Below are 12,352 nucleotides of genomic sequence, written 5' to 3'. Positions count from 1 at the left end.
TTATATGTAGGTACAATCTCTTGGTTGGGCAAAAGGTCGTATCAATATGAACATGAATATTAACGGCAACTGCAAAATGAAAACAAAGAAATTGTCTAGCCTTATGCACAAGTTTCGTTCGAGGAAAAGAATGAATAAATCTTTTTGTTGGGAAGTTATTTTTCTTCGCATCTAGATCGATATTGCACCATGCTATATATATACTATATAGACTTGCTAGACAGCATATCGAAGAGGATATGCTACTGGGCAGCCATGCGAGCTTTTGCGAAGAATGAGAAAATCACCACATATCAGATTTCAATTGCTCTTCAAAAGCATAAAACTTTACATGGTGGTATCGAGTAACAAAAGACGAGAAAACTTTCCATGGCGACCGAGCTGCTCCTTAACATCTAATGGATGATAGAACATTTACAGTTCTTCATGGAACTCATCGTCATAATCTTCATCGTCTTGGAAAAATGTCCCATAGAATGTATATTCATGATTCAGCATTTCATCTATGGATAAATAACCATCTCCATTCTCATCAGTCTGGATCATGAAACAAAAGCATCAATTAGAAATTGCTGTGTACATATTCATGAAAAAATAAAAAACATGAAGGAATAAAGAAAAATCAAAACTCATCGAGAGACTTCTTTTTTATATATGAAAACAGGCCATCTTAAAATTCGGTTCACCATAGTAGATCAACCTGGTGATTCATTGATCTAGGAGCTAGTCCAATTGAATTTCTTGACAAGTTAAATAGAAGTTAACCCGATCAAATCTAGTTAACTCGATCATTTGACACAATTAAACTATAAATGATATCACACAAGATTTTTTCTAAAAAAAACAAATACAATATGCTTTTAACTTTTAAAATAATATTATTTTATATTAATTCGGGTTGATATTCCCTTACCAAATCCATAATTCATGCTTTTATTGGATTGGGTTAGATTTTATAACTATAGTTAAAACAACAAAAAGAAAGGGGATTATAGGAATATAAATTTAAAGATCTTCATACTAGCAAGCATACCTCATGAATCAAGTAGCTGGTGTAATGCTTAGCATACGATAGTTCTCCAGGCTTGAGGTACGGGATCATGGGTATCAGCTCCTCCTCCGACAAAAAACTGAAAACAGTACGACATTAATATGAGGTTACATTAGCCGATCGACATGAATATTGATTAATGAAGAAAGGAAGGGGGAAATGTTCTTAGGCCAAGAGATGAATTAACAGACTTGTCTTTGTTCACATCAAGCTCAAGAAATTTCTCTTCTGCAGTGCCAACTCTAGCTACATTAGGTTCAAATTCTGCGTAGCTCTTGTAATTACCATCATAAGCGTACATAGAGAACTCTGCTAAGTTGAGTTTCCCGTCACGATCATCATCCATCCGCCTGCATCTTCAAAGAAAGATATGCGTTATATATATATCAGCATAATTAATTTTGAAGAGTTTGGTCTGGTAGTTGAAGAAAGAAGCACGTATCATCATGGAATTACTTACTAGCCCAGCAAGCAATTAAGAAACTATTAATAAGAAGAATTAAGAAAATTATAGAATCAACTTACTTGAGTTTCTCTCTCAAAATCCATTTTTGGATATCTTTATTGTTACTATCTTCGGGATGCAAGAAGCTGCATAACCAGAATGATTTCTGTTAATAAGATTTCATGAACAATGTCAACCTCCAAATCTGGCAACCCTGAACAAAAATAAAAATATTTTACTTGTTAAACTCATCGAAATCTAGGGTTCCATTTCGATCAACATCTGCATTCCTAAATTGTTGCATCCACCATCCAGCTTCACCATGCCCCATTTCATTTCTCTCTATCAAACACAAGGTGGCACACAGGACAATCAAAAACATTCATTCACGCATAATCAGCATGCAAAACCCAATTAACCACAATAGTTATATATAATTTTTTTTTAAAAAAAAAATTCCATGTATCAAGAATTGATTATGAACATGTATACGAAAATCTTTCACCTATATCTTCATTGGAAAATTGAGGCAAATATTCCTTGAAATTAATTGCTCCATCTCCATCCTTGTCCCGAGATTGGATTTCTCTCTGTGTCCTATAAGCTAAGCGTTCTCTAGCTTGTTCAACATTCCATGCCTCTAGCTCCTCGAAGCTGATCAACCCATCTCTAGGTTTCTTGTCTAACAATGGGAATAAAACAAGTAACCTTAAGGTAATGTTTAACCTTCCATCATCACTTAGATACTCATCAGCATCCTCAACCTCTTTGGCATAGCCATTAATGTTTTCCAAATTTATCGCACCACTCTCGCCGGTGTAACCTTTTTCCTCGGCTAATCTCTGCATTTTTACAACTAATGGATCAAAATCTGGCATTGAAAATTTGGAACCAAGACGGCGGTTGAGGCCAGGAGTGGTACGACCGTGGTTGTTGATGGGAGAAAAGGTTATGAAGACAATAAAGGCTATGGTTATGAGGACATAAACCACCACCCTTCCCATCTTGAAGCAGCAGAGGAGCTAGTTGTTAAGTCAAACCAGAGAAGATTATTGCATAAACAGGCAAAGAGAGAAAGGGTGCTGATTTTTTTTCCTTTTCTTTTCACGCTCTCATATTTTCTATGGCTTCTCTATTTGGAGGGGAAAACAGTTATTAACGGTTGGTTTGGAATAAATTTGCTGTGTTCTGATTTCTGTGTAGCATTTTTCTTGCCTCCAAAATAACTTGAAACAATTAAGAAGGTTATTATTCTATAAAAAATTGTGGAATCCCAATCACCAAAAAGCAATATTTTGTACATGGGCATGTTTCTCTTACCAGCTAGACAAATTAACAGCTAGACAAATTTCAACAATTTAAACGGATTTAAAATATATATTTATATTTTTTGGAATATGTTAATTACGGATAGTTGTAATTTGTAAGTTAATTGATTGCCCAAATTTGTGTGGTTTTAGCTAGCTTAGCCCATAAAATTATTTTCCATACCAAATGATTTGACAGAGAACTCCATTCATGTTAATAACAGGTAGATTTGTGCTCAATAAAACCCCCAAATAAAAATACTGAGTTTAGCCAAGCAGCTGTTAATCCTTAGAGGACCATCTTTAATGTCAAAAGACTTACAGGAAGAGTGTACGAACTCCCTCCGTCCCTCTCATAATTGTTTTGTATTCTTTTTTTTTAAAAAAAAAAAAAAAAAAAATGTTTTGTATTCTTGTTTACGTGTGTGATGACTGTTGTGTGTGACTGAAATTATAATCTGTGTTTGTATGTGTAGTTTTGATGACATAGAGGTTCGAAAGGACATGGAGCTTTTTCCATACAAAATTGTGAACAGGGACGGAAAGCCTTTCATAGAAGCCAAGTTTGAGGATGAGGAGACCAGGGCTTTCAGTCCTGAGGAGATTAGTGTCATGGTTCTTACAATGAAGAAGGAGACAGCCGAGGCATTCTTTTGAAAGAAAATCAAGGATGCTCTTGTAAATGTTCCAGGTAAAGTAATCATGTTTTTCAATTCGAGGGAAATTTGATTTGGGATTGATATATAGTATGGTTGAAGATTGAATTTAGTGATGTTTTTTTTTAACCCTACAGCTTATTTCAGTGATGCCCACAGGCAGGCAACGAGGGATGCAGGTTTTATTGCCGGTTTGAACGTTGTGAGGAATATTATTAGTGAACCAAGAGCCGCTGCCATAGCCTGTGGCTTGGACAAGAAGGGTGGTGAAAGGAACGTTCTTGTATTTGACAATGGTGGTGCACATTCGATGTCAGTATCTTGACCATTGATTATGGCTTTTTTGAAGTTCTTGCCACCAATGCAGATGCTCATCTGGGAAATGAGGATTTCGATCAGAGAATCATGAGTAATTTATTAAGTTGATCAAGAAGAAGCATGAAAAGGACATCAGCAAGGATAACAGATCTCTTGGAAAGCTAGGGAGAGAATGTGAGCGCGTCAAGAGAGCTTTGAGTAGCTAGCACGACGGTATCGATTCTTCTGAACCACTTGCCAGAGCTAGGTTCGAAGAGTTGAGCAGAGACCTATTGAGAAAGACCGTGGAACCAGTTAAGAAGTCCATGGAAGATGCTGGATTGGACAGGAGCCAGAGTGATGAAATTGTTGTTGTTGGTGGAAGCACTAGAATTCCAAAGATTCAACAGCTTCGACGGAGAGGATCCCAACAAGGGTGTAAACCCTGACGAGGCTGTTTCTTATGGTACTTCTGTTGGATGCGGCACCACTTACTCTTGGTCTCCGAAGAGGATTTCTCTCGACATAAAGGCCCTCGAGTGGTTGGATGGCAACCAAAACGCCGAGAAAGAGGATTATGAGGAAAAGCTGAAGGAGGTGGAAGCCGTGTGCAACCCCATATTCACTTCGTTTATCAGAGATCTGGTGGAGCCCCTGGAGGTGCAGCAGGTGGAGAAAGGTGAGGACGAATCTAACGATATTCTTTAATTTATTTATTTTTTTTCTTTTTGATACTTCATCGCCAGAATAAACTGTCAGAACCCTCACCACTTATTTCTATAATTAGGTAGATTTGATCTTCCCAGTGTTATTGCAAGATTCAACTCTTTCGTTGTTTCAAGAATCAACTTCTTTCGTTGTTGAAGAGTCTGCAATTAAGGATAGCCCTTCTGGCTAAGTGGGAGGCAGTACTTCTCCTGAAATGCTAGACTTGCAATTCAATTCCACGCTTGACGAGATATTTGGTTTGAACAAGGAATCAACATCGCCAATTACACAACCAGTAGACTTCTAGCTTAGCATTACTCGTTATATCTGAGGGTATGATGACTTTGCTGACTTTGATTTAGAATAACCATTAAACATTATCATGAACAGAGACAGATTTTGAACTGATAAAACATTTTCTTTCTTTATTATGGAAAATAACAAGGCAGTCAATTTTACAAAGAAAATATTTCCACCATTTCATGTCTTTGTGCCTTTGTGGCGAGAAACCCAATCTGTTTTGCAATTCTGGGAAAACCACAAGCATATACAAAATGGTTCCATCTGTGTGTGATTCACAGAACTCGACATTAAAAAAGCATGATGAGGTTTACAACCGAACTATAAACCGATCATGTAATGGCAAAGAGGCATGGCATATCGCGTGCCATTTAACGACCCTCTAAACTCAACATTCATGTTTTTTACATAAACTACGTGAAGGGAAGAGAAAAGTAAACATGAGGGGCCATGGCAGAGAACATGATGTCATCAGTAAATTTGTTGCTATGATGAACAAGGTTCAAAGGTTATATGTAGTCATATACATCTGCGGGGAATTTGTCAACAAGACTTAACTGGGACGAACCACAAAATAAACAGGCAGCCGGTCAGTCTAAGCTGCGGGGCGTTGCAGGCAAGGCCAATCTGATTCACAGAGATCATGGGCGGACTGCCCATCATTGTCCTTCGCATCTGTATCTGCATTTTGCTTCACAAGATATTCAGCAATTGCTTCTCTCTCACAGACAGCAGCATAATGCAACGGGGTTTGGCCTTCATTATCCTGCCATTAAAAAAAATTGAACCATTAGCATTTATCAGAATAGCAACAAAACAAAAGGAAGAAAGAATGAAAGAATCTGCTTGGCAGCTCGCCATAAAACATAAGGCAAATTTTAAAAACAAGTTTACAAAAGCCGTATTCTCCCAAAGAACCTATGGCACCAAATAACTTTTCTTTTCTTTTCATTTTTCTTTTGTGCAGAGGGAGAGAAATCAGGGCGGACTCTGTCTCATATTAACCGCCTGAAAATGGGACCTAAAATCAACAAACACTAGAGCATGTGGGCAATGAACAATCATTTTCAAGACCCCAATAAGGAATGCTCATTTCTAATCTTGAGATAGAAACTTCAGACATTACAGCAAAACATAAAGGGACCTTTATGACATTAATTACTTCAAAACTACAAGTACTTTGATCTGAAAGATATTTAGAAAGTAATACTACCAGAGAATTGAAGACACTTCAAAAGAGAAGCCTAAAGCATCTATTTACCTTTGCATTTATGTCTGCATTCTTTCCAACAAGCACCTCGGCAATATTAAGATGACCACGATCTACCGCCCAATGCAAAGGAGTCCGACCCTCACTATCTACAATAATCACAAATGTTTAGAAGGAGCTAGTCATCTCTAAAGCCCTTAGGTTCACATGAAGGTCAACACCAAGCTAAGAAACTTTGTCCAAATCCATGCTTTTGATGCACAAGTACAGCACAGGAAACACAAGGAGAGACATTAATTATGGAAGTACACTGTTCATAATACTAAAAAATCAGCAGAAGCAAAATAAAACATTCTTCGTCAAGTCCTCCAATAAAAAGCATATATGACAAGTCAGAGCATCCTTCAACATTGCAGATAGGTCTCAATAAGTTGGATTCCCAAAAAAGCTTGATGGATTTTCATAAGTGCAAGACATCTATTGGTTTGAGGAAAAGAATAAGCAACACGCAAAACAGGGAAACGAGTAAAAAAGGATGCCAATGTGCATGTTCTAACACATGATATAGTTCCGAGTATTGTAAAGCATTGCCTAAGCTGCTCAATTTGCATATGATTGTATCATTGCATGGCGCCTGGTATTGCTGATGCTCTGGCAAGTATAAGCTCAATAATGACTCATTAAAGTGGACAAGCATGCTCGAAGGCTATATTCAGCAACAGCTCAATTTGCATATACAAGTAGCACCCAAGCAATCAAGGTGACAACTTTAGGCATGGCACCAATATAATATCATTCACTTATTTCAGTGTCAAAACACGTGACTGGGGAAACGAGCAGACAAAGGAGAAACAAACCTTTCAAGTTCACAGAAACACCACCATCAATGCATTTGATCAAATTATTCACTTCTCCTTCTCTGGCAAACGCATGAATGGCATCCATTTTCCTGAAACCCAGGAATAACAGACCATTAAGCTTGTTTTGGGTGGGCTTATGATTAACATTTAGAAAGATACCCTTGATGAGGGTACCAAAAACATGTTCACTAAATAGCATCTACATATTTAACTTATTGTTGACATTATTCAAGCAGACATAGACTTCATCATGCAAAATGTCTCGATGCCCTCGACATTGTTGTTCTTGATACTTCATCATTTGACACATGTAAATACATTTTGCTTGCATATTATGGATAACAATAGTCACGAATGCACCAGGATTTTAGTATCAGAATCAATAAAATGAGATAATAAAAAAAAATATAGTGGATTCTAAATTTGCTTGGAAAAGAATTTTGACCCTGCCACATGGGAAAGGGAGACCTGGAAATGTCTTTCACCAGTTGTGTGGTTGCGGGAATGAACTTAAGAGTTTATCCATTGCAAGTTTTCAATCACCAATCAATTAAAAAGCTCATTAAAATCAATCCCAAGCAGGGAAAGTTCAACCCAGATCTAATAAATTTATGCAAATCCTCAAGCAGGTAGCTAATAAGTCAAGCATTGGCCAAATATGGCTCATTGTAACCAAATTACCTAGCTTTAAAATCATATTAACACATGAACTAGAATTATAAAAGAATTCCAATCCCAATGCTGAAAAACAGCATTTCTGTCAACCATATCCTAAATTAGACATCAGGGGATTCAGAACAACTGGATGCAGCACTAAAGTGCTCCAACTCCACACTAAAGCAAAGACTCCTGCACCTCACTTTCAGTAGCACCATCTATTAGACATTTATAATTTCCTCCAAAACAGTCTCTCATCGCTATGTACGGTACCATTATAAATCAGAGTAGCTAACTAGGTGTGAATACAGTTGACAATGTGTACTTGAAACAAAAAATTTCTCAAGGAAACCTGATCAACATTTTACCAGATATTCCACCAAGACTCGCAAATAGGAAAAATGCCATGCCATGAGATTAGAGCCAAAGAAACATGAACTTTTCTATACTTTCTACATGCATGCTAGCATACAATCACATGAAGGTCCTGGATACCACTCTCGGAAAGGAGCTATTTGAGTGATCATATGAAGACCTAAAGGTCCACAGATTAAGTAGGCCTTCCACATACAAGTTAAAAAAACCTTACAACTCTGTTCCTGATTCCTCCTCATAGACGAAAGTGCTGAAAACCGGTCCCATTGGTCCTTTTCCATCCTTGCTCGGTCCAACACCATCTCTGTCTTTGCTCTTGTATCATCATTACAAGTATAAAATAACAAGGATAAGTCAAATGAAAGAAAGTACATTAACAGGACAGGACAAAGAAAAGGAAAAGGTTAGATAAGAAGACTAAACCTCACCATAGCTGAACCAGAAGCCCAGGTAGGATACAGCTCTGTAATAATATCAATGTACTTCTGCATTGCATCTTCTGGTGGCATAGCACCCAATTTCTGCCATGCTTGCCTGGTATAAATCACCCAAAGATTCAAAATCAATCAGCCACCATACCTTCAGATAAAAAACACAATATTCACCCCCATCAACTATGCTGTAGGAACTGACATACCCGGTTAATAAACAAACAAACAATAACCAAAATCAACTAAATATATCTTCCAAAGAACCACCAACACGTAGCTATCCTTTCAAGTAAATATCTCGAGAGTGCTGCGTTATCATTAGAAAAACCTTGAAGCAAATCTACCTCATTTCAAATACTTGAATTTCACCTATTTTCATCACAAATTCCAGTCAAACCCTACTAAATACACAAACAAACCCATCCATTATCCATCCAGTTTAAAATACCCATTTGAATCTCCTTAAAAAAACAAACACATAAATAAACAAGCCCACATGCTTACCAAAATCCAACCCACCCACATTACAAGCAAATTACATAAAAATTAACTTCCTTAGCTGTTTCTTGCCTCCAGTATTAACTTAACCTCCTAATTTAACCACATTCGAACCCTAAATTACAATTCCGATTAATCCATCATCATTTCACCAACTTGTTACTTTAAAAAAAAACCACAAAATGAAAACCCACTAAACATAATTCGAAAAATTACCATTTGGCACGGGCAGTCATTTTGAGAGCAGAAGGAGGCGCGCTAGTACAAGGACCTTCAGTAGCAATCTTATAATACCCATAAAGCTGCAACTGCAAATCACTCGATACCTTCAACGAAACCCGATCCGCCGCAGCTGCAGCCACAAATGCCGTAGCTGCACTAAACATTTCATCCAATTCCGTACTCTCCACACCTTCCCAATCATCGTCGTCGTCGTCACCAGCACCACCATCACCGTCACTCCCTGATACGCTCTCGTTTCGCACACTGCCTTGTTCTGCAACCACCGAATCTACGTCACCATGAGAGTGCTGGTAATGATGGACTGCGGGGATGGGGACGGGGGCGGGGTCGTTCGATTGGGGTTTTGGGTTTCGGGTGATATGGAGATTGTCGTTTTGGAAAGAAACGACGATGGAAATGAGTTTGGCGAGGAGGTATGAGAAGAGAAGACCTATGAAGATTGATTGGAGAAGGTGTTGCCAATCTGCCATTGAAATTAGAAGATAATTAAAAAACCCTAACCCTAGAATTGATCATCAATCAGCAGGTGAACAGAACATCCCCACGCATATGTACCAAATGCGAAACCTCAAACAACGTTGTGAGGGAACATGCGCGCGCAGCTGTAAAACAAGACAACGCAAAAACAAACACTCACGCATCGTGCACAGCGCTGCTCATATCTTTCTTTCTTTTTTATCGAACTTTATTTTTTCTTGATTTTTTTCCTATAAGGTATCAAATCTTTATTTTTTCTTCTTCTTTATTTACAAATTCCTAAAATAAATTAATCAATGATTTCATGAATTATAATTTAAATTTGAAATTAGAAAAAATCTAAAGAATAATAATTAAAATAAACAGGAAAAAAAACAAATAGTCTTTTTTTCATACATAAATTTTATTTTGTTATTTAAAGTTTATATTTACGCAATATTTGATTTATGTTGTTTTGGAATTCTATGTTTCAATACCCAATTGTTTTTTTATACATTTTATAATTAAATTTATTTTTAAATAAATTTATTAAAATAATATTAATGAGATCTATTTTTTCTTTTCATTTCAAATTATTAATATTATTTTGGTTATTTATTTTAGTTACTTCTTGTTTTGTGAGATAAATCATATAGCTGTAAAAATATATTTTCTGTTTATATATATATATATATATATATATATATATATATATATATATATATATTAGTTACTTCCAAATTTTTTTTCATTCTCATTCTTATTTTTTTATTGGTTCTCTTTACTTTTTATTTAATAATTATAATTTAATTTTGTAAAATTAACTCTCAACAAATAATAAAATGATATTTAAAATTATGAACATACAAAGCAATACAAGATGGAATAAATATTTTTATAAAGCAATAAAAATACGACATATAATCGACACCATCTATTGTGAGTATTTTCCTAATATTTTTCACATGTTACTCGTTGCACACTAAAATCAAGTTTTTTTTGTTTAATTAAAAGACAATATGACAACAAAACAATTTCAAAATTAAAGACATGGATTTATAGTTATAGAGTTTAGTTTACTCCAATATTCCACATTATGATATTAATAGATATTTTTTGAAAAAAATTAAATGACCACCAAGCTCTAAATACAGTATAAAGATAATAATAATAAAAATTAAAAGGGAAGTTAAAAACATTGTTGGCTAAGACCCGGTTTCCTATTCGTTACGAGTTTTGCTTTTCCCAAAGAAATCACGTGTCTTTGTTCATAGGCTATTTTTATCTTTTTCATGTGGAATACTATTCATTAAATGATTGTTTAGTGTGTGTAGTAATTATAATAAAATAATCTAATTATCCTCAAAATAAAAAATTTGTAACATTGGCAAAAAGGATATAACTGTCTTTTCATTTATTCATGTGAAGTAAATAAACAAGTATGCCCTTGGAATCAAGAAACTTCTACCTTGAGTGCAGATGCCTTTTGGTATTTTTTTTATGTTTTTTTTTATAATTATTTTTTTACGTTTTTTTTTATAATTGCTGGGTTACTCAATGATATTTTTATTTTTTAATATTGATTAAATATTATTTAATTTTAAAAATTTATTAGAGCGTAAGAGATACCCCTGCTTTTTAGGTGACATGTACGACACCTTCAGGTTGCATAAAATACGTCACTGTATCCTCTTTCTCTTAGTATGGTGCATATTGAATGTGGTGGGGTGGTTTATTGCTTCTCAATATTTTTTTGTTTATATTTTAACTTTAACTTTAATTTTTTTATTTTTAAATTTTTTTATAAGTTCTTTTCTTAAAGTTTTATTTGTTTTTAATGTAATCCTTCAGTTCTAATATGTCATGTATAAGTTTTTTCAATTTACTCCTTTTTATTTTGATTCCTAATTTTCTTCCATGATCTTTTTATAAAAGTTTTGATGTTTTTAGTTTCATCCTTCAATTCAAGTTTATGGTATATTATTTTTTCTAATTTGATTCTTTTTTTTTGTCCTTAGGTTATATTTACATCTTTTTTCAATTTAACCATTCAATCAAAAACATTATTGCTCTAGTTTTGTAAAAAAAAAAATCACCTTCATTCTTTTAATTTTTATTTTTTAAATTTTATATATTTTTGTATAGTTGTTTTTTTTTCATGATTCCATCCTTCGACATTTTATTTTCTAGGGATTAAGCCTCGTAATTTATCCTTTTGTGATGCTTCTAGTATAATAATCTGGGTCAAAGGTTTGAAAAGTTAATACAGGTCGACAAAGTTGTCAAAAATGTTTTTTTGATGCAACACGAAATATACAATATAAACTCGGATAGTAAAATTGTATATAAAATATTTTAACTAATTATATATTAACAATTCCAGTCAAGTAATAGTTAACAATATAACACAATTAAAATGAAAATAAATAAAAAACAATAGAAAAGTTCAAACACTTTTATTTTTTTTCATATTGATTCCTTTATTTTTTTGAACAAATCAATTCATTTATTTTGCTATTTACAAGAAACGAGTCCCTTCAAATTTTGGTAGGCCATTTAACATTAATTACTTCAAGAATCAAGCATGTCAATTTACAACTTTTATTCTATATATTTGCCAGCTAAAACAAAGGAAATTGCTAATTGATATGTTAATAGTTTACATAAGAAACTTTTAAGAATGAATAGGTATTTTTATTTTATAGAAATGAAATCCACAAATAACTTATAATAGTTAAAAAAAATTATAATAATTATAGTCAAAATCAAGCCCTTGATTATCAAATTGCACAAGTTTTGCAAGATATAAATTTGTAACAATGAAAATGCTAAGATACAGATTACTAGATTGTATAATT

At 34.4% G+C, this 12,352-nt stretch overlaps 2 protein-coding genes and 1 pseudogene across 2 annotated transcripts; 1 reads left to right on the top strand and 2 right to left on the bottom strand.

Annotated features, from left to right (window-relative positions):
- Window positions 1–414: 414 nt before the first annotated feature.
- On the bottom strand, window positions 415–2,500 carry LOC133675593 (uncharacterized). Its single transcript, XM_062097019.1, has 6 exons — window positions 2,002–2,500; window positions 1,736–1,838; window positions 1,577–1,642; window positions 1,243–1,401; window positions 1,034–1,130; window positions 415–537 (listed from the first exon to the last, which is right to left on the bottom strand). The coding sequence occupies exons 1-6, from the start codon at window positions 2,498–2,500 to the stop codon at window positions 415–417; spliced, it is 1,047 nt and encodes a 348-aa protein (XP_061953003.1).
- A 393-nt stretch (window positions 2,501–2,893) lies between these two features.
- Window positions 2,894–4,464, top strand: LOC133675984 (luminal-binding protein 5-like; annotated as a pseudogene).
- Window positions 4,465–5,012: 548 nt separating this feature from the next.
- Window positions 5,013–9,731, bottom strand: LOC133676191 (acyl-CoA-binding domain-containing protein 1). The gene is made up of 6 exons (XM_062097800.1): window positions 9,012–9,731; window positions 8,295–8,400; window positions 8,081–8,181; window positions 6,832–6,923; window positions 6,026–6,123; window positions 5,013–5,530 (listed from the first exon to the last, which is right to left on the bottom strand). The coding sequence occupies exons 1-6, from the start codon at window positions 9,506–9,508 to the stop codon at window positions 5,360–5,362; spliced, it is 1,065 nt and encodes a 354-aa protein (XP_061953784.1). The 5' UTR covers window positions 9,509–9,731; the 3' UTR covers window positions 5,013–5,359.
- Window positions 9,732–12,352: the final 2,621 nt, after the last annotated feature.

Source organism: Populus nigra, chromosome 16, assembly GCF_951802175.1.
Source record: "Populus nigra chromosome 16, ddPopNigr1.1, whole genome shotgun sequence".
NCBI classification, from domain to species: Eukaryota; Viridiplantae; Streptophyta; class Magnoliopsida; order Malpighiales; family Salicaceae; genus Populus; species Populus nigra.
This window is presented reverse-complemented; position numbering and strand designations above follow the sequence as displayed.